The sequence below is a fragment of the Ochotona princeps genome, chromosome 10 (genome assembly GCF_030435755.1).
Source record: "Ochotona princeps isolate mOchPri1 chromosome 10, mOchPri1.hap1, whole genome shotgun sequence".
NCBI lineage: Eukaryota > Metazoa > Chordata > Mammalia > Lagomorpha > Ochotonidae > Ochotona > Ochotona princeps.
The window spans coordinates 23,086,017-23,110,633 of NC_080841.1; the positions used below are offsets into that span (position 1 = coordinate 23,086,017).

General features: G+C 53.4%; 1 protein-coding gene across 1 annotated transcript in view; it reads left to right on the forward strand.

Moving 5' to 3' along the window:
- SMYD2 (SET and MYND domain containing 2) overlaps nt 1-20,366 on the forward strand; it is a 44,470-nt gene extending 24,104 nt beyond the window's left edge. Inside the window, exons 3-12 of the mRNA XM_058669181.1 lie at nt 2,498-2,608; nt 4,858-4,918; nt 5,613-5,737; nt 10,144-10,211; nt 12,534-12,636; nt 14,637-14,747; nt 15,301-15,421; nt 16,188-16,362; nt 18,289-18,397; nt 20,205-20,366. Of these exons, the coding sequence (XP_058525164.1) occupies nt 2,498-2,608; nt 4,858-4,918; nt 5,613-5,737; nt 10,144-10,211; nt 12,534-12,636; nt 14,637-14,747; nt 15,301-15,421; nt 16,188-16,362; nt 18,289-18,397; nt 20,205-20,285 (1,065 nt within the window). The 3' untranslated portion in view covers nt 20,286-20,366. The remainder of the gene's footprint in view (nt 1-2,497; nt 2,609-4,857; nt 4,919-5,612; nt 5,738-10,143; nt 10,212-12,533; nt 12,637-14,636; nt 14,748-15,300; nt 15,422-16,187; nt 16,363-18,288; nt 18,398-20,204) is intronic.
- The last annotated feature ends 4,251 nt before the right edge of the window (nt 20,367-24,617 follow it).

Sequence of the window (24,617 nt, forward strand, 5' to 3'; positions counted from 1 at the left end):
GAATCCGACATTGACTTGGAGTAGGACTTCTCAGCTGCTAGAATTATGGCAGATAAATTTCTGTCATCTTGTAGCTTCCCAGTTGGAGCAGCCCAAACAAAACAAGCGATCAGGGGTGCCATCGTCTCTGGTGGTGTTCATGATCATGTGTGGAAAATAAGGCTGTCACTAAGTCAGTCATTGAAAACCAGTTGTCAAACACTGTGCAGAGATGTTCCAGGAGAGAGAGCACCCCTTCAATAGCAGCCGAAACTATGGCTGTTGGTGCTTACACTCATGGAAATCCAGTGGCATTCCCCAAAATCTATTTTGACTTCTTTCCAAGCCCCAAAGGCAAGTTTACAGGGATGCATCTTTCAAGTCTCTGATGAAAACACAAAGACATGAATTTCTTTTTTAGGTTTTAAATAACTTGTATTACAGCATATTGTTAGAATTTTTCAATTATCGGTAAGTTATTCATCTCTCATTACTCTGATTTATATATTAAACTTTTCAGAATGTATGCAAAAAGATTTCCAGTTAGTTGCCTCGATAAATTGAGTTGTATTGCGAGTTGTATTGCAATGCATTAATGTTTAAGTTCCTTCTCCCTGGAGCCCACTGTTGCTCAGCAGTGAAGCGCTCACCCACAGCTGAGATGAGCAGCAGCCTAAACGTCCATCAAGGACACAGAGTCTGAAGTCAGATGACTCATAGAGCTCCTGGGGTCCCAGGGCCCTGTTTGTATTTTCCTCTTGCCTCCACAGGGATGTGAGGGGTTTATGGGCACTGTGGGGGCTGCAGGGATCTGGACCCACCCATTTCGTTCCCATCCCTGCCTCAGCACTCCGCACTCATTTTAGGCCTTGGCTAAAACCAGAGCCTCTTCCCCCTTGGGCATATCTGGTCGTTTCTTTCTCTCCCTGCCCTTAGTTATATTCAGCACAGCATTATTTAACTCCGTGGAGCTCTTTCATGGCACAGCCCTTGAAAGCCCAGGGGCTGCGCTGCGTAACTACATGGATCATAAAGTGACATTGAGTTCCGCCTTCGCGGGATCGGGGTGGGAGGGAGAAGCAGCGCGACATCTTTTGCCCAGCAACCTCCTCTGATGCCTAGGTAAGGTGTCAGGCACAGATAGAGGTTCTGGTTTTTACTGAAGGGAGACAGATCCTAAGCCACCCAATTGATAAATGTGTACCCTTTTCAGCAGTGAGTCAGGAGAAAAACACAGAAAGCAAGACGTGGGAGAGTGGTGAGGAAAGTGGTGTTTTTGACCAGATGGTGATGGGCAGGGATCCTGAGATGGTGGCATTGGAGCTGGGCACAGAGAGGAAGAAGAAGGATGGGAGCCACTTGGGAGTTCTGTGCCAGCCAGGTGATAGCAGCAAGAGGTATAGCATGGCTGGGTGTGTCGAGTGCCCAGGACACTGCTGTGGCCCACGGAGAAGGAGAGACAAGAGGGTTAGAGCAGTGGGAGGGGCGTGCCCAGCATGCAGGGCCTCGCAGGCCCTCCCTGAGACCTCACCCTTTGCCATTAGATGGTTCTGAACTGAGGACTGGCCTGATGACTGCGTTGCTTAGCAGGATCCTTGGCTGCTCCCTTGAACTTGGTCCATGGTGCAGGGGCAATGAGCATGGTCAGAGAGGACAGGGCTGCAGCCTGCTAGGAAGGAGGGCTGGGGAGAAAGGCCCAGAACCTAGAGGTCCTCTGAGGGTTGCTGGAGGGCAGCTGCTGGAGGAGCTGTGCCAGGATGACTCCGTCATCAGAGCCAGGGAAGGCTGCGGGCAGAACAGGATGAGGCCCCACGTCCCTATGCGAGAGCACGTGTGTGTGTGCCCGCCTGCGCTCAGTCCTCTCCCTCTCTGCCCTCTTGTTCCTCCCAGGTCTCGTGTCTGCTCTCTGTTCCCAACAGCCTCTAACTCTGGCTCTGCCAAAGCTGGTTCTCATCAGTCAGCAATGACCATACTGCTGCCAGATCGCTTCTCAGCGCCTCACATGCCACCTGTCACCAGCCTTCATCTCACCATTTACTCCCTAGAACTCAAACTACTTTCTTCCCTTGTGCCTCTAAAACCTCCTCTACACTTGCTGCTCCTCTCCCTGCTGCCCCGTCTCACCTCGCACTTGCTGTGCCTCCCTTCCCGCAGTGAATTTGTGTCCTTCCCTCTCCACACGGGGCACACGAACCTCGAAACATGGGAAAGGAGGAATACAGGTTCTGTTGTTCATTGAGTCTTTGAATAGCTTGTTCCCACGTATTACTGATAGTTGCCCTTCCCCGACGGCCCTTGGCAAAGCCTGTGTTTGTGTGTGTGTGTTCTCTAACTCACCTATAAGAGGTGCTGTTTGCCCCAGCATGAGGACAGATCCAGAACAGATCCGTGGGAGAGCAGAGCCAGAATGGGGGCTAGATCCTAAGTCCCTCACCCCTGCAGTTGACAACTTAGGCAAATGATGGAAAGTTGGTGTGTGTGTGTGTGTATCTTAGGTAATTATTTTCAATGTTCCCAGAAAGAAGACTGGCCCATGCACAAGCTCGAGTGTTCTTCCATGGTGGTTTTTGGGGAAAACTGGAATCCCTCTGAGACCGTCAGGCTGACAGCCAGGATTCTGGTCAAACAGGTGAGAAAGCGAGGCCATGGTCAGGTGCTTTTTATTTTGTTGCTTTCCTCCAAGGTCAGGAAGGCAAATAGTTGACCCATGGTAACTGTCTCTTGTCTGACATTCTTGGTCTTCACTTCCTGTCAGAGCCATATGGACAGGGGGAAAACAGTGCTCCAGGCAGCTGATTTACTGTGCACCCTATGACATGAGGCTGCCGCATACCCTAGGCCAGGCTTACATGGGAAACCATGGTGGTCCGTGGCATGAAAGACCTGGCTGAAGATCATCAAAGCTTTGTGAGAAACCAGACTGGCCCAAGGAGCTTTAAGCTCTTGCCGTGCTGCCTGTCTGGCTGGGAGTGTGCAGCTTGGTCCCCATCCTGTGCCACGGCTGCCTTCCTCTGGCTCCTTACTCTCTTCCTCATGTCTGTGCAGGCAAGGAGATGGCGAATGCAAGGAAGAGAAGGCACCGCGAGGCAGCAGCTGAGGCTAGGAGAGCGTGGGAGGAGAAGGATTGAATGGAGCAGAAGGAAAGAACAATATGGCCATGGGGCAGACTAGACAGCCACCAGATGTGACCTGCAGAGGAGAAGGAGACGCTGTGGGATTGGTGCTTGTGGAAGGGGCAGCATGGAGCCGAGGAGGAGTGTGTAGCACGGGGGTCTTGCCTTGCCCTGTTGGCAGAGAAGCAGGGGGGCAAGACCTCTTCTGTGCCTTGACTCTAATCCACAGCTTCCACAAACCTGCCCATCCCCTCGCTCCTTCAGTGTGGTCTCTCTGTTCTCATCTCAGCCAAGTGAGATTCCAGTGGTTAGCATGGATCTGTGTCCAGGCTGAGGTGGGATCCCTGGCTGCATTAAACAGGACGAGAACATTTCCCAGCCCTGAGGTCTTCGTCCAGCTCTGCTCAGCCTGGGTCAGGTGCCTGCCCAGACACCCCTTGGCCAGCTCAGAGCCACTCAGAAGCATCCTGGGGAGTGAGGCTGGGGAGTCAGGGTTATGGTCCCAGGGGGAGTTCGCTTTGGGGTTCTCAGAAATGGTCATCTTCAGATACACACAGAGTGGTGGGCTGAAGGGGAGATGGGGAGGGCTGAGTTAGATCAGCTGCAATCTCTGCATTTGGGAGGATTTCAGAGCCCAGCCTGAAGACGACTCTCTCCTACTGATGTCCTGAGGGCTGCTTCTGTGGCTGTGGGAAGAATTCAGAAGAAGCTGGGGCGCTTTCTTGAATGAAAAGCTCTCCCCGGGTGAGGTGACTTACTAATCTTAGAGACGTACATCCAGTGAATGGAAGATTTCTGCTCCCAAAAAAGAGCCACTGAGATGTTTTGGCACCAGGTGGGCAGGCTGAATGGCCCGATGAGTTTATGCGAGTTTCGTTCAACTTAGATTGTAATTACTGCTACTACTAATAGTCTGCAAAATGAAAAGTTACCTGACTGTCTTTTCATCTCTCCAGGACTTGATGATTAAAAAATCAGACCATTGGTATTCTAGTAGCCTGCAAAGGATTAGGGGAGACCGGCTACCCCACTTCCGAGGGGAAGCCTGACATGTTCACTAGGGAGGTGAGAGCCCAGCCAGACCACCTGTATCCCCAAATTGAATAGCCAGATTACAAAGACGAGGCCTCAGGCCAGCTCCTGAGCTGCGCGTTTGAACTCTTGTCAACACCAAGTTTATTCATGTGCTCAAAGCCTAGCAGGTTTACTATTGTTAGCTCCTCTTGGGGTGTCCAGAACAAAGGCAGCCACACGTTTCAAGTGAATCCGGCCTAACAGACACAACCCAAAAAGTGTTCTTTTTGAAACACAGAATTCCAGATCATTTTAGCCTATGCTTAAAGAAAGTGTAAAACGGGTGGGGGGGGGAGTGGAGGTTGATTTTGTTCCTTTTTAAGAGCAAGAAATAATAAATAGGATGATTTGTCTGTAGACTTGGTCTTTTTTTAAGTAAGAGCCCTGAAAAAGAAAAAAGAAAACGTTGTTTTTTTGGCCATGCTCTTCCCCATAAGCAGCGCTTGTGAGCCTACTGTGTACACAGCTTCTTGGGTGCCCAGGAGGGGGTGGGCATTTCCCAGAGAGCATCTCCCCAGATGGTGGCCCGTGTGTGGCACCAACACCCAGAACACTCAGGCCATTCGTGCTCAAGGCTTCCTTGAGAATTGTGGTTCCCTTTTCAATGCTCATGTAAAAGTGACAGGTCCTGGCTTGCTCTGCACATTGCACATTCAAGTCTGTCACTGACTAACTTTGTCCCACTTTCTAGAAAAGCCACCCGGAGAGAACACCGTCTGAGAAGTTGCTGGCCGTGGAGGAGTTTGAATCACGTAAGTCAGTGCGCACCTGGCCGTTTGGCTGTGTCAGCCCCAAATCCGAGGTGGCATGGGTGGGACGGCTGAATGGACCCTAGGACGGAGAGGAGGGAAGGAGGGGCCTGTGCTTGCAGGAACAGGGGTGATCATGAAAAATTATTAGCAATTATTTTGACTTGACTGTTTGAAAAAAAGAAGCAGCAGCTTCTGCCTTTCTTTCCGAGTTGTCAAGGTTCATCAGGAAATAAGTAGGGGCAGCTAGGAGCAGACTAAAGGGCATCCCAAGCCATCTCCCGCTGGCTCTTCTGGAATACTGCATGGCTTTGGGTCTTGGCTGAATTGCAGGTCTTTAGACCGCTGATGCCCTTAGCTAAAGTTTGTTATCTCAGGGGCTGTCCAATGGCTTGACCACAATGCACAAGCCAGGGCCAATCATAGATTCCAGGGGTGAGGGCCCCCATGAGGCTGAGGCTGGTTGACCAAGTTAGCTGCACTCATGGTCCACCTCTCTGTAAATGGCCAGCGGGCATTTCACAGACCGAAGGACTTCTCCAAAGAGGAGAAAGAAAAGGGCCCATGGAGTTTTCTGGGGCTTAGCATGTTGGGTTTTTGTATTCTCCCCTTTTCTTCATACCAGGTATGGTAAGAAGAGGGTGGAGCTATAAAACACAGGTCTTCCTGCTGGTGATAACACGTTGTGTGTCCGCAGATCTGGAGAAGCTCGACAATGAGAAGAAGGACTTGATTGAGAGCGACATCTCCGCTCTGCATCGCTTCTACTCCAAGCACCTTGAGCTCCCCGACCACAGCAGCCTGGTGGTGCTGTTCGCCCAGGTGAGGCGGTCCAGCCCTGCTCCCGCTGCGCTCCACCTGCGAGTTGGCCCTGGGCCAAGAGCATGGGCAGCAGAACTGCGGCACTGCTGAGGGTGCTGCTGCAAGCCTGCATGGAAGTGAACGGCAAGATAGGTTTACTTTGGGGCACACGTTTTTTGAAACCCACACAGAATGCTTTCATCAGACAGACCTTCTGTGAGCTTTCTGAAGCCCCCTCGTACTGGAAGACAGGGCCCTGTGTTGTCGCCACCTTGCAGGGTGACTTGAACGCGTCAAGCTGGTCACTGCTTGCGCTCGGAAAAAGATCATGAGAATAGGGGCGTGGCCAGTGCAAAGAAAAGGCCATTTGAAGTTCGTGCATTATACGTACTTTTCCTCTTTTAAAAAAGGATTTTTTTTAAAAAGGTTTATTTATTCTATTCAGATATACACAGAGGAGGAGAGACAGAGAGGAAGATCTTCCGTCCGATGATTCACTCCCCAAGTGAGCCGCAACGGCCGGTGCGCGCCGATCCGAAGCCAGGAACCTGGAACCTCTTCCTGGTCTCCCACGCGGGTGCAGGTTCCCAATGCATTGGGCCGTCCTCAACTGCTTTCCCAGGCCACAAGCAGGGAGCTGGATGGGAAGTGGGGCTGCCGGGATTAGAACCGGCGCCCATATGGGATCCCAGGGCGTTCAAGGCGAGGACTTCAGCTGCTAGGCCACGCCGCCAGGCCCGGATTAATTTATTTTTGCTTATTTGACTTGAAAGTCAGAGTTACAGAGAAACAAAGAGAGATCTTCAATCTGTTGGTTCACTCCCCACATGGCCACCATGGTCAGAGCTGAGCCGCTCTGAAGCCAGGAGCTGGGAGCTTCGTCCCAGTCTCCCATGTGGGTATAGGGGCCCCACATGGGCCACCCTTTATTGCTTTTCCAGTCCATAATCAGGGAGCTGGGTCAGAAGTGGAGCATCCAGGACTAGGATTGGTCCCCACATGGAATGCTGTTCTGCAGGTAGAGGATTAGTCTGTTATGCACCAGCCCGCACTTTTCTACTCTTATACCTTACACTCCAACAGGAAATGTCATTCTGTCCCTAATGTGCCTTTACCTCAACCAAGTTATTCATGGACCCAGGAAGGACAGTAAGCAGAAGGGAGTCTGGGGAAGGGTCCATGTGAGCAGTCGTGTCTGCTGGTTGCTGTGAATCTCACTCAGAAGTTGGGGTTTTCCGAAAGCAGCTGTGCCAAGGTGTTGGAGAGGCTTCTAAGCAGGCACGAGGGAAGCACTGGGCATCACACTTGAGGCTTGTGGTGGCAGGCAGCCCCCGGTGGGACTCGGTGGAACATGCAGACTGGTGGCAGCTCCAGACCACTCTCCCTGGCCTGAGGTGCTCAGCCAGGATTCTGCCCATTCCACACCCACATTTGGTCCTCAGTAAGCTGAGCATCCGGCGCAGGTGACCTTCAGTGGGAGAAAAGGCCCAGATACTGTTCCAGGGACAGACAGCCACTCCCTTCCTGCCAGAACCCACAGCTTCTGCATGTATGGGGGAACTCAGGAGGATCCTGACATGCTTTGTCTTAGAATGAATGTCACCTTTGTGCCCTTTGACCTCGTGATCCCGTCTCCAGGCAGAAGCATCAGTGATTAGAGGCAGAAAGGAACAGGCAAACTACCCTATGGTAGACTTCCTTTAAAGGTCAGAGGACAGGACCTGGCGGCATGGCATAACGGCTAAAGTCCTTGCCTTGAACACACCAGGATCCAATATGGGCGCCGGTTCTAATCCCAGCAGTTCCACTTCCCATCCAGCTCCCTGCTTGTGGCCTGGGAAGGCAGTCAAGGACAGCCCAAAGCCTTGGAATCCTGCACCTGTGTGGGAGACCTGGAGGAAGAAGTTCCAGGCTCCAGGCTCCAGGCTTCGGATTGGCACAGCACTGGCCATTGCAGTCACTTGGGGAGTGAATCATCGGGCAGAAGATCTTCCTCTCTGTCTTTCCTCCTCTCTGTATATCTGACTTTGTAATAAAAATAAATAAATCTTTAAAAAAAAAAAAAAAGTTCAGACGACAAAGAGGTGAAGGGGACCGGAAGAAAAGGAGGAAAGAGATCATGTCGGGCCAGCAGCCAGGGTGTCGTGAGATAAATGATAACATGGCCATTCGGTGCCAGACTATGGGGCCTGTCCAAAAGTGTGGGAAAAGGTTGATACATTATCTTATTAATTACAAAACCAAGATGCAAAAACAAACCAGAAAATACATGCTGAATGTGAAAATACTTGTACATTTTTGAGAAATGATAGAATAGAGTTCACAGTGGATTGTGTTTGGAGCTGTAGACCATTTTGCTTTTTCTCCACTGGGTGATTTTTCTGGATTTTCTACGGTAAGCACATGAAACTTTTAAAAAATGCTACAAAGAGCAGCAAGGTTAAAAGCATGCAGAATGGAGCACTGAACATCCCCAATGAAGTCCGGCATGCAGTGAGGGCTGCAGCTCCAGCCCCATGCCTCTGGCATCCTGCTTTGCCACCCCCAACCTCGTGTCTGCTGCACCTGCCCCACACTCTTCCCCCTAACCCCCTTGTGGCTCCATTGCAGCTGGCAGCCCAAGGCGACTGCGCCACCGGCATGGAGGTGTGCTGTAATTTCTGGGAACATGTGCGTGGCTGCAAAGTGCATTTTTGGTGTGCAGCCTTCAGCTAGTCTAAATGCTGATTGTGAGAATAGCTCTAACAAGGCACTTATGCCTGATTTGACTTACGAAGGAAAAAAAAAAGGACTCTAGCCCATACATCTTGCTTAATGTGCGAGTTCCTTTCTCTTCCCCTGGGGAGATTTGCAGAAGGGAGAGAAAGCTGGCAGGGAAGTTGCTGTACAGTTTGGCTCCAACCCCATCACCACTCCCCAAAAGGGACAGTCAGTGACACTCAGCTTATGAAGAAGTACGCGGTAAAGGCAGTGACAGTGGGGGCTGGGTGGGACAAGGACTGGCTGTGCTGGCACACTGGAGCCTGAAGGATGCCGCAGTCACAAACCGGCTCTGCTGGGCTTGCTGCTGGGGAGCACTGCTGAGCCAGGCAGCCGCTCAACCCCTGGAGCGCTCTCCAGGTACCGTCTCTCCAGAGCGCAGTCCTGCAAGCTTGCTGATTCCTCACCGCCTTTCTGCAGGCATCATCTGTTGTCTGGCATGAGTACCAAGCATCCGAGGGCCGAGGGGGCGGGAGGGTCTGCGTTAGTGTCCAGTCGGAGAGGCAGCTACAGCATTCAATGCAGAACACAGCGGAGTTCATGGTTCAGCGCCTTCTGCTGTGTGACTGAAAGCCCTGGTGTGCTGCACCTGCCCCGTTGGTTCACGGCCATCTGCTGAGGGTGATGGGATAGCGTCCGATGGCTGAATCGGCCAGGTCTATGCTGTGGGCACTGTACTAGATCACTAAGGCTTCCACTGGAAAACGCCCAACCTCCCAGTGCTGTAAAGGCTGCGCCTCGCTCTCCTTACCCTCCGTACCTTCACACTTTCCTTGCTCGGTGTTGAATGGTCTGTCCCGCCAGGCAAACCCACCCTGGCCCTTGTCACCTATGTGAGTGCCTTTGCCCTCGGCCTTTCATTTTGAGGTGAAATTGCCATGTTGGCATTCAGTCAGAGCCATTAGTCTTGGCAGAAAGCACACTGTGGCGTGGGAGTGTCTCGTCTGAACCCCCTCCCACCATGCCTCCCTGCTCCCTGGGGACTCTGGTTTTGACCTTGTCTGTCAGGAAACATGAGCGAGGAGTGAAGTTTGAGAACTGTTGGCATAGCTGGTCCCAGCTTTGAGCCTGCGCCCTCTAAGCTGACGCTGCCCGGGGACGAGGGCTGCCCTAGGTATTCTTCAGTGCCACGCTGCTTGGCAAGGATGAGAAAGGAGCCTGCAGTCCACTTGGCTGCCGGGATGGCCGGTGTCTCCGTGCCCTGCCTTGCCTCTAGTACAGCAGTTAGGTCAGATGGGTCAGGACTTCCACAGTGACCACTCCCCTTGACAGAAGCATTGGATTGAGTTTTCATTTTCATTTTCATTTTATTTATTTATTTTGAGGATGAAAGGACTCGGCAGTGGGCCCCAGATCGCACCATACAGCTGTGGGTAACCAGGTCAGATGCCAGCTCGCTAACATGAACCCCTGGAGCCCTGGGATCTGGGGCAAAGCTGGGAAGCAGGTCGATTGGCTGCACCAACGGGTGCCTCTGCCAACAGCTCTGCCTGGGTTTGTCTGTCTGTGGCACTGATGAGTGAATTGTTTGCACAAAGGATACTGTGGGCAAAAGGGAGCTTGTCAAATCACCCGAGTGGTTCTTGCTAGTTAATTTGTTAAAGGTCAAAGTTAAAGCAGAGAGAAGCTATGGCTCTTTGACCTTTTCTTCTCCCCTCTGACCGCAGGTTAACTGTAACGGCTTCACCATCGAAGATGAAGAACTTTCTCACTTGGGATCCGCGATATTCCCTGAGTAGGCAGAGCTTCACTTCATTTCTCCTCTTTGTACTTGTTTAACACTAATTTGATTTTCTTTCTTTCATGGTTTGTTTGGTTTTTCTTCTTTTTTTTCTTTGATTTTTTAACATAACTCGGCTAACTGCATGTGGCAGATGTGACTCTCGGAGGGAATTAAGACAGCCTTTTAATCTGCCAGATTTCAAAATATCTCCCCTACACTTCCGGCTCTGAAGGCAGCAGTTAAGAGAGGGCTTCCTTGTTAAGTCCTGCCAGGCAGAGCGCTGCTATTAGGGAACATTTTCCAGTGTGCAGAAGTCATGGCCTGGGTCCTGCTGAGGAGTTTGCTTTCTGCAACACTGTGGTTGTGGCACTCTGTGAGTTTCTTATGCTCAGAGTGAATGTGTTAATTGCCAGACAAGAACCGGCCATAGGCTCATGTGGCTGAGCTACTTCTCCAGCTGCCCTTTAGGGAAGATACTAGTTCAGAAATGGGCTTAGAGCAGAGGCAGGATTTGCTTTTGCTAAAGTAATGACCCAAAGGAACACTTCAGAGAACTGGTGGATCTTTCTCACTACTTCTGGAATACTCAGGTAATGCAAGGAAGACCAGGCAGTAGGCCAGTCGAGGCCTTGGTGGGTCTGACCCCAGCAGCTTGCCTCAAATGGCTCTGCTCTGAAGTCGAGCCTTGCTGCATGGTGGGAAGCCTGGACACCGGGCTGCCTCCACAAGCCCACCCAATCTGCAGTGTAGAGCGGTTCCTCCCAAAGGCAGGCCATGCACTGCTGACTCCCCTGGACACCTGCTCTCCAGGCATACACCTGTGTGTATGTGCTGTGGGTCACAGGGAGGAGCCGCAGGTGCAGGTCCCTGCCTGGTGAACGACTGTCACAAACGCCCTTGAACCAGAGATAGAAATACTGACCCATACGAGTTCCCTGTCTCTGGTGCCAGTGCAGCATCACCTGCAGTTAGAGTTCCAGTTGGAGAAGGAAGACGCTGCTTTGGGAGAGGCTTTTTCAGCCTCAGCCCTTGGGAGGAGGAGAGGGGAAGAGAGAGTCCTTGAGCCACCTGACAAAGGCCCATGCCTGCAGCTTCAGGCCTATGTGCCCCACGGTGTCTCTGCCTGTGGTCTCCCAGGGCCTGTCACTCCTCACCAATGTGGCCAGAGTGAGCTGACCCCAACCTCCTGTTGGGGAGTCTCAGCCTGAGAGTCTGTTCTGGAAGGACCGACTCAGTACTTTTGTGAGGCAGTCCTGGGACCTGCTTTTCCTTCCCATGCAGCCACCCTTCCAGTGCCTCAGTTTACCACCTGACTGCACATCCCTCCCTGTGTCACCAGGGCTGAGGGGCAGAATGGAGGTGTATCTGTCTGGGGTCAGGGGAGTTGCTGCCTGCCCTTCTTGGGCACAAGACCATCCACAGACCTGCAGCCCCCAGGAGGTGGTGAGGGCCACGGCCCACCCCGCACCTCATCCTCTCCAGGCTCCACAGCCCCCATTCCCTTGTATTCTCAGGGTACACCCGAGAGTGGTTGTGTCTTTGAAGGGTGGGATAGGTGACTCTGGTCAGCAGAGCCATGATGCCCAGGGACACAAGTACCCAAATGAACTTGAAACCACTTCTAAGCAGTTTTAATTAGAGTAGGGGTGGGGAGAGGGAGTCCCTTTTAGGCTGAAATCATCTTGGTCATGTGATTTCAAAGGCAACACTTTCAGAGATCAAGCACTTTCCCCCTGTAGTTTAGAAATTTCTGTTCTCAGAACTTTGACCTTGATGTGATCAGAAAGCTCAGAGCACCTCACATGGGCAGAAACTCTCCCTCTTCCTCTATTTTCCTCGCACCCTCGCTCCCCACGTCCTCTCTCCCTCCTCCTTGTTCCAAAAAAGCAGATAGAGTGCAGTAGGAGCAGTCCTGCTCTGACTTCCACATGAGGAAACGGTGTGATGCAGAGACTCAGCCTGGCTTCCCCGGGGCTCTCGGGGGATCGCCGGGGGCAGCTGGCATTTCCCAGCCGGCGAGGGAGGGGCTTCAGGGTTTGGTTCTTGAATTCCTGGAGGGAATAGTTAGTTGTAGCACTAGTTTTCTGCTGTGTAGTCTGTGTTTCAGGGTTACAGAGCTCGATTCTGAACTGTAGAACGTGCTTTCCAGTAGAGTTGTTTGGCTGTTACTCAGTGCCTGCAGGCCCCGTGCACGGGATGGCCAGCTCTGAGCTTTCCTGGACTGTCTGAGGATGACTGAGTCCTCTAATGCAAGGTCAAGAGCCACGCCCCTCCCACCCCACCCCCGATGTGTAACCTTATTCAGAAGACTGGGATTTCTCCTCTGATCGATAGTGTCGCCTTGATGAACCACAGCTGTTGCCCCAATGTCATTGTGACCTACAAGGGGACCCTGGCGGAAGTCAGAGCTGTGCAGCAAATCAGCCCCGGCGAGGAGGTGAGTCCGCTGGTCGTGCAGGACTGGGACGGGTGCTGCTTTTGGACAGGTGACCCAGGCACTGTCATTCGTCACCTCTGCTGCCAGCCATGAGTGATTCCAGCAGTCATGTTCTGTCCGTCTGCGGGGGAGCAGGGTGGGGGTGGAGGCGGATGTGCGCGGTCAGGTTCACGAGCCGTGGTTGATAGTCCTGTGTTTGGGGGCTTCTGCATGGTGGCCATCATTCTCATCTTTTGCTTAAGAAGAAACGGGAGAAATAAGCTAACTAAATTTACGTGTGTGTGAGTAGATGTAAGGTTTTTTTTTTTTTTTTTTTTTTCAACCAGTAGCGTTGGAGAAAGGAGCCTGCTGGTGTGGACTCTGCCCGTGTGGCTTGGTTCTCTCCGAGTCTGTGTTTCTCTGACTGCCACTCAGAGAGCTTGAGCTGCCCTGTTGATCAGGGGGAGAGGGGGTCTCACTTGTTCCTTCTCGCTCGCTGCCAGAGGACTGCGTTACCCAAAGGGAGCACACTGCCCAGCCTGTGCCCTGTCTGAGCTTCGGGTTTGAGGTCACCGTTTAGGAATGTAATTCAGGTCACTAGTTGTGTGCACTGCTGGGTAGGGAAGCAGAAGCAGTCTATGATAAAGAGACCTCATCTCCCTCTTGGGACCCGCAAAGATGCAGAAAACCAGGCATCCGTCCCCTCCGTGCCTGCCCGGCCTGCCCAGTGCTGGGCACACCTGCACTGCGTTCCCAAGTGGATGCCTGGGCAAGTCCCATGGATGTTTAAGGGTTGTCATCAACATGTCTCAGCTCAGTAACTCCTGTGCTGCTTCCCGTTTTACACAGAGCAATCGGTGCATTTAATGAAGAATGGTTTCTCAGGAAGCTGCTAACATCCCAATGCACTGGGATGGGAGCTCTGCTAAATGTAAATCCCCACAGGATGAGGGAATCTCACGTGGGCTGGGTGTCTGGGTTTCCTCAATGGGAGGTCATTCTTGGGCTCCAATTCTGGGAGCCCACCGGGAGAGGAGCCTGCTCTCCCCTGTCCAGCTTGGCCTGAGCAGTGACACTGCAGTGGCCTTTGTCGCCATCTTCTGGCACCTTCTGTTTATTGCACTGTGTCCATCTGTCATTTGAAAGGGAAATGTGGGCCAGGCCAGCTGCTGTTTCTGTCTGCCCTCTGCTGTCACAGATCCTCAGTCAGTGCTTTGGGTTTGTTCGCCTTTCTGAAGGAAAGGAGCCCCTTGCGAGGTGTGAGAAAGACTCCTGTCGTGTGCTTTGGATTGGGCAGAGTAGAGCTGCCCCTGCAGCGCCAAACCTACTGGCAGTGCCCAAGGTCACTGGCATGCCCAGCAGAAGTGTGAAATACACCAGGGCTGGCAGATGTTTGCCCATTTGTGTGTGGGGGGGGAGCATCTGAGGTGCTGGCTGCCTGAGTTCCATGTCTTCTTAGTTTCAGAACCTGTTAACTGCAGAGCCCAAGGGGGCAGGGCGCAGCTGCAGGTGATTGGGCCCAGCAGGGTCAGGATCTGCCCTGAGCAGAGCAGCTGTGTGGCCTATCCTTGGAGCTGTGTCTCCTAGTGCCTACTCGTGGACCCGTCCTTAGCTGCTGGTCCCAGGTTCCAGATGGTGCCAGGAAACAGGCAGACTCAGCTGGATGGACATGCTCCTGCACCTCCCGTACCCTCCCAGCCCTGGCGGGGACAGGCCATCCCCGAGGTGACAAGCAGAGGCATGGCAGGCCCAGCCGAGGATGAGTCCCCTGGCCAGTGGGGTGTTACCTGTTGACTGACCTGGCATAGAGCCCCCCTCTCAGAGCCATCCTTTCATTTCTCCAGGGATTCTCCCAGGTGGTCCAGTCCGGGTCCCCCACAAGGGAAGGTGCCTCGGGGGGCTGCACAGCTGAGGGACTGCAGTGCCTCCAGCCTGGCAGCCCAGCCGTTGGCAGTGCCCCCAGCAAGGGGGGCCGAGCTGCCTGCCAGTGCACTGAAGCCACCCCTTCCTGGACCCCTTAGGTTTTCACCAGCTACATCGATCTGCTGTATCCGACAGAGGACAGGAACGAGCGGCTGAGAGATTCCTACTTCTTCACTTGCGAGTGCCTGGAGTGCACCACTAAAGATAAGGTGAGTTGGCTGGCAGAGCTGGAGTGCCCAGCTGCCTGAGCTCCGGGCTCAGGGTCTGTCTGCCCGAAGAGCGCCCCGGCTCACTGGGCACATTGCTTCCATAGTAGCGGTGACCTTTGAAATCCACCTCCAAAAGACAATGGGGAGTCGTTAGGCGGGGTCTCTGTTCAGACCTGCTCCTCTCAGCTGATGCTGACCCTGTCCACAGGAGAGAGGGAGGGAGGGCTGTACCAGGTGACTGCCTGCAAGAGGGGCTGGGAGAGAACAGCAGACCGGTTGACCGGTTTCCAGGCTTCGTCCCTGTCCCCCGAGGCATGGGATGCCCCCAGCAGTCCCCACCGCAGTGTCTGTCATTGCTGGCCCGCGACACATGGGCCCGGGAGCCCACTGCTCGTGGTAGACAAGGCCTGCATGGCCCTCCTTCCCAGAGAGGCATGGATGTGAGGTCTCTGTGTTTGCAGGCAGGCTACAGAATATCCAGCCCCTTTCGCTGCCTCTGCGTGCTGGTGCCTAGGCCATAACACCTGCCCCTTGTGGACATTTCCGCCCACAGGACAAGGCCAAGGTGGAAATCCGGAAGCTGAATGACCCGCCGAAGGCAGAAGCCATCCGGGACATGGTCCGATACGCACGGAATGTCATAGAGGAATTCCGGAGGGCCAAGCACTACAAATATATCCTTGTGACTGCAGCCGCCCCCTGGGGTCAAGGCTGTGATGTGGGGGGAGGGGACAGGAGAGCAGGAGGGTAGATGTGGGTGCTCTTGGTGAGGGGATGGACAGCCTGTCAGCACTATATGGTGTGAGAGAAGCATGGGAAACAGGTAGTCTTGAAGGGGGAGGTGTGGCACCTAGAGCACTGTCCATCTCAGCTGGCCCCTTAGGTCACTGCGCAGGGACTGCTGTCATTCCCACCAGGCAGGCGAGGGCACGGGCTGTCACGGACCCAGTCACATGCCCATGGGATTGGACGGATCTGGGCTTGTGCCCAGCCCTGCTGACTGCCTGCCCGCACGCACGCACGTCCTTAACCTCTGGGAGGTTGGCAAGGTTTCTGCTCTGGAGGTGGGAGCCTCAAGTCAGAGGAAGGCACCACGTTCCTGCCAGCTTCCGGAAGCCGACACACTGGGGCGTGTGGACTGGCGAGCAAGGCCTGGCATTTCACAAAGAGGCCAAGGATTCGGGATCCCAAAGAGCCTGGCTCATGGTCAGACCCAAGAGTCTCCAGCGCTACTGTGGCAGAAATGCCTGGAGTTTTGTTTGGCAGTTGAGGCCTTCGGGTTCCCTGTGTGTGGTGGGAGCAGTGGGGGGCGAGGGAGAGTGATCCCTGTCCCTTTTCTCTTGGCTTTCTGTGATTTGCTTTCTCCGGAAGGAGACAGTGGGGCGGTGAGGGGACAGCAGGTCTCCCTGCCAGTCACTCATTTCCTTGACTCCTCAGCGCCCCCTGCAGAGCTGCTGGAGATCTGCGAGCTCAGCCAGGAGAAGATGGGCTCAGTGTTTGGGGACAGTAACGTGTACATGCTGCACATGATGTACCAGGCCATGGGCGTGTGCCTCTTCATGCAGGACTGGGAAGGAGCCCTGCGATACGGACAGAAAATCATTCGGCCCTACAGGTGACTGCCACGGCCAGTGCCCACCGAGCACAGGCTGCCTGCCCCCAGCACATCTCTGCACCCGCAGCCTAGGCTGCCCGCTCTTCCACCCCAAGGAGACTCCTGCGGGGAGGCAGGTCGCGGCTGTAGATGCGGTGCTGGGGCAAGTTCCTTCCCAGGTCCCTTACCACAGCTGGTGTCACAAAGCTGCCCAGGCACTGCTCTCCTGCCCGCTTCCTCAGGCTGAGTGGCAGCTCCGAGCCAGCCGGCAGCGTCTCGGCTGTGCCTTCCCAGCATCACTCGTGTCACTCACATCATCCCATTCTTGGGCTCCTCTTTTCACACTGGGGCCAGTGAGCTGGCTGCAGTTATTTAGCATCGTAAGATTTGAGTTACAAAACTTGGGCTCTTGGTGCTGGTAACAATGGTATTAGCCACAGGGGGGTGTCTTGCATGAGAAGTGGGTGACAGAAAAGTCACCACTTTGTCATCTCTCTGACTATCCATTTGGTTGCTGGGATGATTGGATCAAGCCCCTGGGGACATTTACAGAGTCAGCCCAAGACCAAGTGACCAGACTCTGTGGCCATTAGACCCAGACATGCTTGTGTTTTCCTTGAGTTTCAGAAGTCCCTCCTCCCGGCACCCAGGCAGGGCTCTGTGTACTGGTGTCTGAGGCAGGTTTCTGCCTCCTTACCCCGCTGTGCCCTGATCAACCAGCAGGGGGAGCCCCGGGGGAGGATGGCTCCCGAACACTGCTCTCGAGACAGAACTTGTTAGGCCTCCTATCATAGTCCATCCCCCCTCCCCCTGCTCCTCCAATGGGTTAGGGAGGAAGTCCTCTGGCACACGCCTCTCTCTGGGTGATCTGCCAGGAGACCATGCAGATGGCATCCCTATGTGGTGAATGCTTTGCAGGCTTTCCTGTGCTGCGCCTTCCCTTCCCTTAGCTTTAGTGGCTTGTCTGGGGGCGGGCAACACTGGCCTTTCAGGGGCTGCTGGGCCCAGGGCTCCCTCGAAGCAGCGTGCTAGCCCCTGCCCAGGAACCCAATAGTGTTTGGAGCTCACGAGCCTGCATGTGAGCCCCTGGTTCACATTCCCTTCCTGTCTCTGGGACTCGGCGCTCTGTGATGCTTCCCCGTCCAGCTTCAGTTGTGGACAGAGGCAGGCAGGCACTTGGCTAGGCAGTGAGACGGCTGTGCCTTACACTGGAATGCCTGGCTCCAGTGTCCTGCTCCAGCTCTGGACCCTGGGGAGCAGTGATGATGGCTCAAAGAACTGAGCTCCTTCCAGCCAAGTGGGAGTTGTTCTTGGCCCCAGCTTTGGCCTCAGCTAGGCCCTGACATTGCCTGACCTTGGAGGAGTGAACCTGTAGTTGGGGTGGAGGGTGTTGTCTCCCCAGCTCCTCCTGATCTAGAAACACACAGAGGACCACAGTGTGTGGACAGCAACCTCTAGGAGGAAGGAGCATCCCCCAACTCGGGGCAGCTTGCTGTTTTGCTAAACAGCACGGGATGCGACAGGAAGCTGAGGTCTTACTGCACAGTGGTGATCTGTGTGGAAACGTGCAAGCCGATTTGTTGCTCCCATGAATAGAGCTTTACAATGCAAAAGCTTATTTCCGTATTTGAAAGTTACAGAGTGGGGGTGGGAGGGGCAGTTCACTCTCCAAACGACTGCAAAGCCAGGGCTGAGCCTGGCCGACCCCAGGAGCCAAGCGCTTCATCTAGGTTGCCCATGTGGGAGGCAGAATGCATGCACTCGGGCCACCTTCTGCAGCTTTCCCAGGCCATTCGCAGAGTGGGTTGAAGCAGAGTGGGAGCCATGGACCTGTGCATGCTCATCCCTGGCACCTGTGGGTCTGGAGGAGCCCGGTTGCCCACCATGCCATGCTCGGCTGTGAGTTCAGCAGCCCCTGACGGGGTGGCCTCTTTTCTCTCCTTCCAGCAAGTATTATCCTCTGTACTCGCTCAACGTGGCCTCCATGTGGCTGAAGCTCGGCAGACTCTACATGGGCTTGGAAAACAAAGCTGCTGGGGAGAAAGCCCTGAAGAAGGTAGGTCCGGGACCCTGGATGGCAGGGGCCGGGTGGCCCGCAGGCACACCTCACACCTAACCTGGCTGGAGGGCAGTAGCAGTGGAGGAGAGCAGCCCTTGACCCGCCTTGCTGCCCCAGGAACACTCCTGGGTTGGGGTGGGCTCCCTCTTGTGGGAGTGGAGCGGCTGAGCCTCGACTCCACCTGCGCCCAGGCCACCCTCATTTAGGCAAAGTAGGTGGGGCTCGTTGTAGTCACACGTTCAGCCTGAGGCCTGGGAGCAGCGGTCCGCTAGAGATGAAGGCAGAGGCAGGCCAGGGGACCAGAACGAGGACATGGCTCTCAGGAGTTTGCAGAATCAGAACCAGGCTATTTGGAGTTGGGAATGGAGTTGTTCAGTGTCAGGACTCGCATCTACACTCGCCGTCCATCGAGTACCCGTCACACTGAGAGCCTCAGGTGTGTGGGCTGTCGGAACTCACAGACCATGGGTTTTCCAGATGAACAAAGTGAGGTCTGGGCGGGCCAGGTGAGCGGCCTGGCTCCTTGGTGGTCTTTTGAGCTGAAAGTTGGGAGTGCCACTGAATGGAGTGTGACCGAATGGCAGGAGGGTGGGGGCTCCTGGGCAGCCTGCCTTCAGTGTTTGCTGGCCACCATGCACCAGGCATGGGCTGGGTCCTTACACAACTCCTATAAGGGCCGTGTCTTTGACGGCTGGCGCGCCGATTCACTCCTGGGGGGAGTCTGTGTTTAAATGTTAGCCAAACCCTGCACATTCTGCAGAGCTTCCCCGGGGACTGTGGGGAGATGGGGGCAGGGAGCCACATCCAGGGTCCCGCCAGGCTGACGAGAGCTGAACGTGACGCTGGATGTTTTGTTCCACCTAGGGGTTTGTCTCCCGCACAGAGTGAGGGAAACAGCCCAGCAGGTCACAGCTGCAGGGCTGGAGCAGACCTGAGCAAGGAGCAGGAGCCTGGAGGTGACAGCGCAGGGAAGGTATCCGGAACAGGAGACGGCTGCGGCCATGCCCTGTGCATCGGCCCACTTCCTGTCGAAGCGTAATTGTAAAGAAGGCCTCGTCAGGTCAGGGGCTAGCCGGAGTCTCCTGCGTGTGGGAATCATTCCGATTTTCCCATTTGGGAGTAACAAGGTCGGAGACCGGACAACAAACAGCCCCATAAGTTACATTTGACAGGTAACTTCTTTCCGTGCCAGACAGTGTTCCTGTGTTATAGGGAGGGGGAAAAATCCCGGCAGAATGGTTAGGTAAATGGCCTGAGGTCACACAGCAAATGATGGGAGTCACAGGAAACTGTTCTTTGTCATCTCACTGGAAACAAACCATATCCAACATTTGATCCGCAGCATCCCATGAAACCACCCGTTCTTAGGTGTGTGTGTGTAAAAACTGTAAGACGTGAGGGACATCTTACAGGTCATCTAAGTCCAGGTGGGTTTGACAAGTCCATCTTGTCCTCCCTCTGCCAGCACCTCCTGCTTTTCTGCCTGAGCACAGGCCAGTCCCTGGGTCTCTAAAGCGCTGTGGGCTCCAGTGGCCGGAATACTGGGGAAAAAGAATGTCATGACGTCAGTTCCTGCACATCAGCACTCCAGCATGTTCTCCTTGGCAGGAGGGCCTGGATGGCTAGCTGGTGACCAGACAGCCTCGGCCCCTTGGCTCTGCAAGGAGCACACGGGCTGCGAAAGCCCATTCCCATCGCGTGCCTTCAAACGGAGGAGCCTGGCTGGAGTCCCGGTCAGCCCTGGTGGAGGTCTGGGCGCCCTGGGCTCTCTCCAGTCACACCTTCCGTGTCTTTCTCTCACTAGGCCATTGCAATCATGGAAGTAGCTCACGGCAAAGACCACCCATACATCTCTGAGATCAAACAGGAGCTGGAGAGCCAGTGAAACTGTGGTGCCTGTTCTCCCCACGTACTCAGTCCCGAGACCTGGAAGGGTTCCTCTCCAGTCCAGCCCATCACTCCTGCACCGTGAGTCCTCTGTGATGACGGCACCTCCGTGCCCTGCACCGTGAGCCCTCTGTGATGACGGCACCTCTGTGCCCTGCACCGTGAGCCCTCTGTGATGACGGCACCTCCGTGCCCTGCAACTTTGCACACGCCACCCTTCCAGACTGCCCTTTCTCTACACAGCAAACTAGTTTTGAATGTTACTTTTCCTGAGAGCAAGCAGAATGGTTTTGCATATTATAAATACTGTTAAAAAAAAGTCAACTATTTTCCCCTTCATCTCTACTGTAATGTTCTGAATAAATCATATGGAGGAGAGAGAAGGAAGAGAATGGGTTAAGGTGGTTTGTCTTTTCTTCTGTGCATGTGGCAGTGGGAGCCCAGTCCTGAAGTGGAAATGACGTGTGTTCTTTGTAACCTTGTGAGCCCAAAACTTCTCCCCACCACAGGGGCCGGCAGGCATCTTAATTGGGCACTCTTTGCTGGGACGACATGTACGGGGGTGGAAAACTGGGGACAAAAGAGAGAAGATGGCAAGAGAGAGTGGGTGGGGAGGAGCTGGCCTCGGGTGCGTCTGCCCTGCAGTGTAGAGCATTGCCTGGCACAGGCTCACCATCTCGGCTCCCCCACCCCGGCTGTTGGAAAGCAGACTTTCCATCATGCATCCCCCTGCCTGCTCTGCGCTGTACTCTTCTCTATTTTTGGAAAGACTCCAGGGTAAGCTTGGGAAAGAAACATGTTCTTTCCTTACCAACCCTGTGTTGTGCGCAAACACAGTGGTCTCCAACCACAAGGCAGCTGGAAGGCAGTTTTCGGTGGCCGCTCAGCCCAGGCAGCAGAGAGCTGAGGACTGGTTTGCTGGCAGCGGCTGCACATCCGGGTAAGGGATGTGTCCCTTAGGAAAGTGCCCTGTGGCGTGCTGAGAGGTCCCTGTGCACGTCAGGAAAGCTGGCTGCAGCTGACACTGCACCGCCTGCCCTGGTCCTGGTCTGCACATGGGTCGTACGGCTCTAAGGGTAGACGTCCCACCCCTGATCTGCAGACACGCACACACACCTACCTCACAGTTGGCTGCACAGTGGGACACAACAGGTTGAATGCATTCTGTTCTCAGGTCCTGTGCACAAGCCGTGTGTTGGTCACCTACCATGTGTAAGCCCCTTGGCACAGCTCACAGAGTACATAAAAGTAAACGTGTGGTCCCAGGTCAGAGATGACTGTTTTAAGAGAACAAATTTCTTCCATATTCCATAAACTGACCATAAGCCTAGCCCACTGTTTCTATTTTTTTAAGATTTATTTTATTTTGGGCCCGGCGCCACGGCCTAGCGGCTGAAGTCCTCGCCTTGACCGCGCCGGGATCCCATGTGGGCGCTGTTTCTGGTCCCGGCAGCCCCACTTCCCATCCAGCTCCCTGCTTGTGGCCTGGGAAAGCAGTCGAGGACGGCCCAAGGCTTTGGGACCCTGCACCCGCGTGGGAGACCTGGAGGAGGTTCCAGGTTCCCAGGTTCGGATCGGCGCAGCACCAGCCGTTGCGGTCACTTGGGGAGTGAATCATCGGACGGAAGATCTTCCTCTCTGTCTCTCCTCTCTGTATATCTGACTTTGTAATAAAAATAATAATAAAAAAATTTATTTAAAAAATTTATTTTATTTTGATTGCAAAGTCAGATATACAAGAGAGGAAGATCTTCCATCCGATGATTCCCCAAGTGGCTGCAATGACCTGAGCTGAGCCAATCTGAAGCCAGGAGCCCAGAGCCCCTTCTGGGTCTCCCACTTTGGTGCAGGCTGTCAAGGCTTTGGGCTGTCCTCAGCTGCTTTCCCAGGCCACAAGCAGGGAGCTGGATGGGAAGCGGGGTCACCAGGATTAGAACTGGAGCCCATATGGGATCCTGGTGTATGCTAGGTGAGGACATTAGCCGCTAGGCTACCATGCCGGGCCTTCTACTGGCTTTATAAAACTATGAAAGCTGTGTTTTCCCAGTAAACTCATCCCATAGAAGCCACCAGTCCCTGCCCACAGAGGCAGCATGTGCACAGCCTGGTCCGTGGGCACCAGCTTCCTCCACACCTAGAGGATGGATCCATGTGAGCTGCACGGCAGAGGTGGGATGGGACTGACAACACGACTAACCCACTGCTCAGACTTAACATGTACTCTTCACGCAGTGCTTACGAGATCTGCCTCATTGTGTTAGAGGCAGAACATCACACTGAAAGCATAGGTGTTCCTTCACTAAGCCATGAAAATCATACGGACATTTATTTGGCTTCCCCCCTCCCAATCTGCTACTAGAAAAATAGAAGTTTGACTAACAAACTGTTCACTCAGTGTTAGCATGTCAAAGTATAAGTCAAGATCAAATAGTGGGAGAACTTTTAAAAAATAAATATGGCCATATTTCCTTGAAAAAACTACTCCAGGTATGGGTGTTGGGCTTGTCCACTGGGACATTCCACATGGAAACCCCTGAGATCAAGTTCAAACTCTGCTTCTAATTCCAGCAGCCTTTTACTATACACTCTGGGAAGCAGCAGTGCCCCCAGTGGTTGGGCCCCTGCCACCCACGTGGGAGACCTGGAGGGATTCCCAGCTTCCAGCTTTGGTCTGGTCCAACCTTGGCTTTTGCGGCCAAGTGGTGGTGGTAAACTAATGGATGGATAGCTTGTCCTCTCCCCTCCCTACCCCTTCTCTGTGTATGTGTCTAATATTAAAACAAAAAAAATCCACAAAACTACATCTGATACCAGTAGGATATAATAGTACTTGTTTTCTTCTTCTTCATTATATAATTATTAAATTCTTTTTCCACCTAATATGTCACATATGTAGGAATTCAGTGCACTTGTACTATGAGTTAATACTCATGACCCAGCTCTTTTCACACCAGTTTCCACAGTAGATGTGTGTGGGGGTTCTTCCATTATCAGCAAATCCCCCAACTCCTCAGACACAAGCCATGTGTTCCACCACTCAGTTCTGACATGACCAGACTCAGCATCGGAGTGCTCAGGTTCAAGGGCACAGACCTGTAAGGCAGATTTCGCTGAAGAGGCCAGCTGCAAAGCGCAGGTCCCCTTGCTACCACACGGCTCTCGTACTTTACTACAAAGCCAGGGAATTCCCACAACTTCTCCCTGTCATTTTTGAAAGTTTGTGCTTGACTGGCCAACAGAATGCCAAGAAACCACTTTACTTCAAATGACCATTTAAGTGAAAGGACACAGTCCCCCCCCCCAACTCCCTCCAGGGCCCCAGGTGATTACCTTATATGGAAATACCTGCTGGTTGATTCTGGGCACTTTCTGATGCTGCAGTGAAACATTATTCTCTGTAACGACTGAAATGGAATTGAAACAGAGTGCCAGAAGGCCTCCACGGCAGACCAACCTCAGGTTTTGGTTAGTCTCAGGTTTGACCACTAACCTCAAAGCTACCCCCAAAGATAGAATTCTGCACAGACAACAGGAGGTATTTCTAAACTCAGATCTCCAAGAAGGTGGTTCATGTAGTGGGGAGGGCTGAGACAAGGGAGTCCCTGGAAGAGTTTATCCATTCATGGTCACCTTTATTCACGTCCTGAAAAACTTTCATTTATAACATCCAGGGGAGGGAGACATGGCTCTGCCAATAAGCATTCCAAGTTCCAAAATTTGACTAATTTGCCCTTTCCAGGATTCTCCCAACCTGGCACCTGTGGCTTTCTCACCACACTCCACTCCCTGACAAGTCTACTCAAAATGGAGTTCAGGGACCCTCCCCTGTGATAACGTAGGTTCATCCATTGACTAGTCCCAAGCATTCCATGTCAGGTTTTCTCATTAAACCTCTGCCTTCTGGCTTTGACTATTTCACCAAGTCAGTAAATATTGTGAACTTGTCTGGGGCCTTTAATACTGGGGCACACTCCGTAACCTTCTGGTCCACCCAGTCTTCAGCACAGCCATCTTAAGGCATGTCATTTTTAAACCCCCATCTGCAGATGTCCACCATGCTGGACAAGCCCCAAGACTGTCACTTTTGTGATTGCTCTTTATTTTGCTGTCATTCATCCTATTTAATCTTTTGTTATTATGATACAGTTCCACAGGCTCTCGGATTTCCCATCACCCTCCCCAAGTCCTCGCATCCCTACTGATTCCCCCTCTAAGATTACATCAGGTGGTCCTTCAGAATTACTCATTAAGTCTCTCATTCTGCTCTCACAGTGCTTCCTGACACTGTAGGCCTGGTACCCCATTAGCCTTGTAGAAATCCCCCAACTGC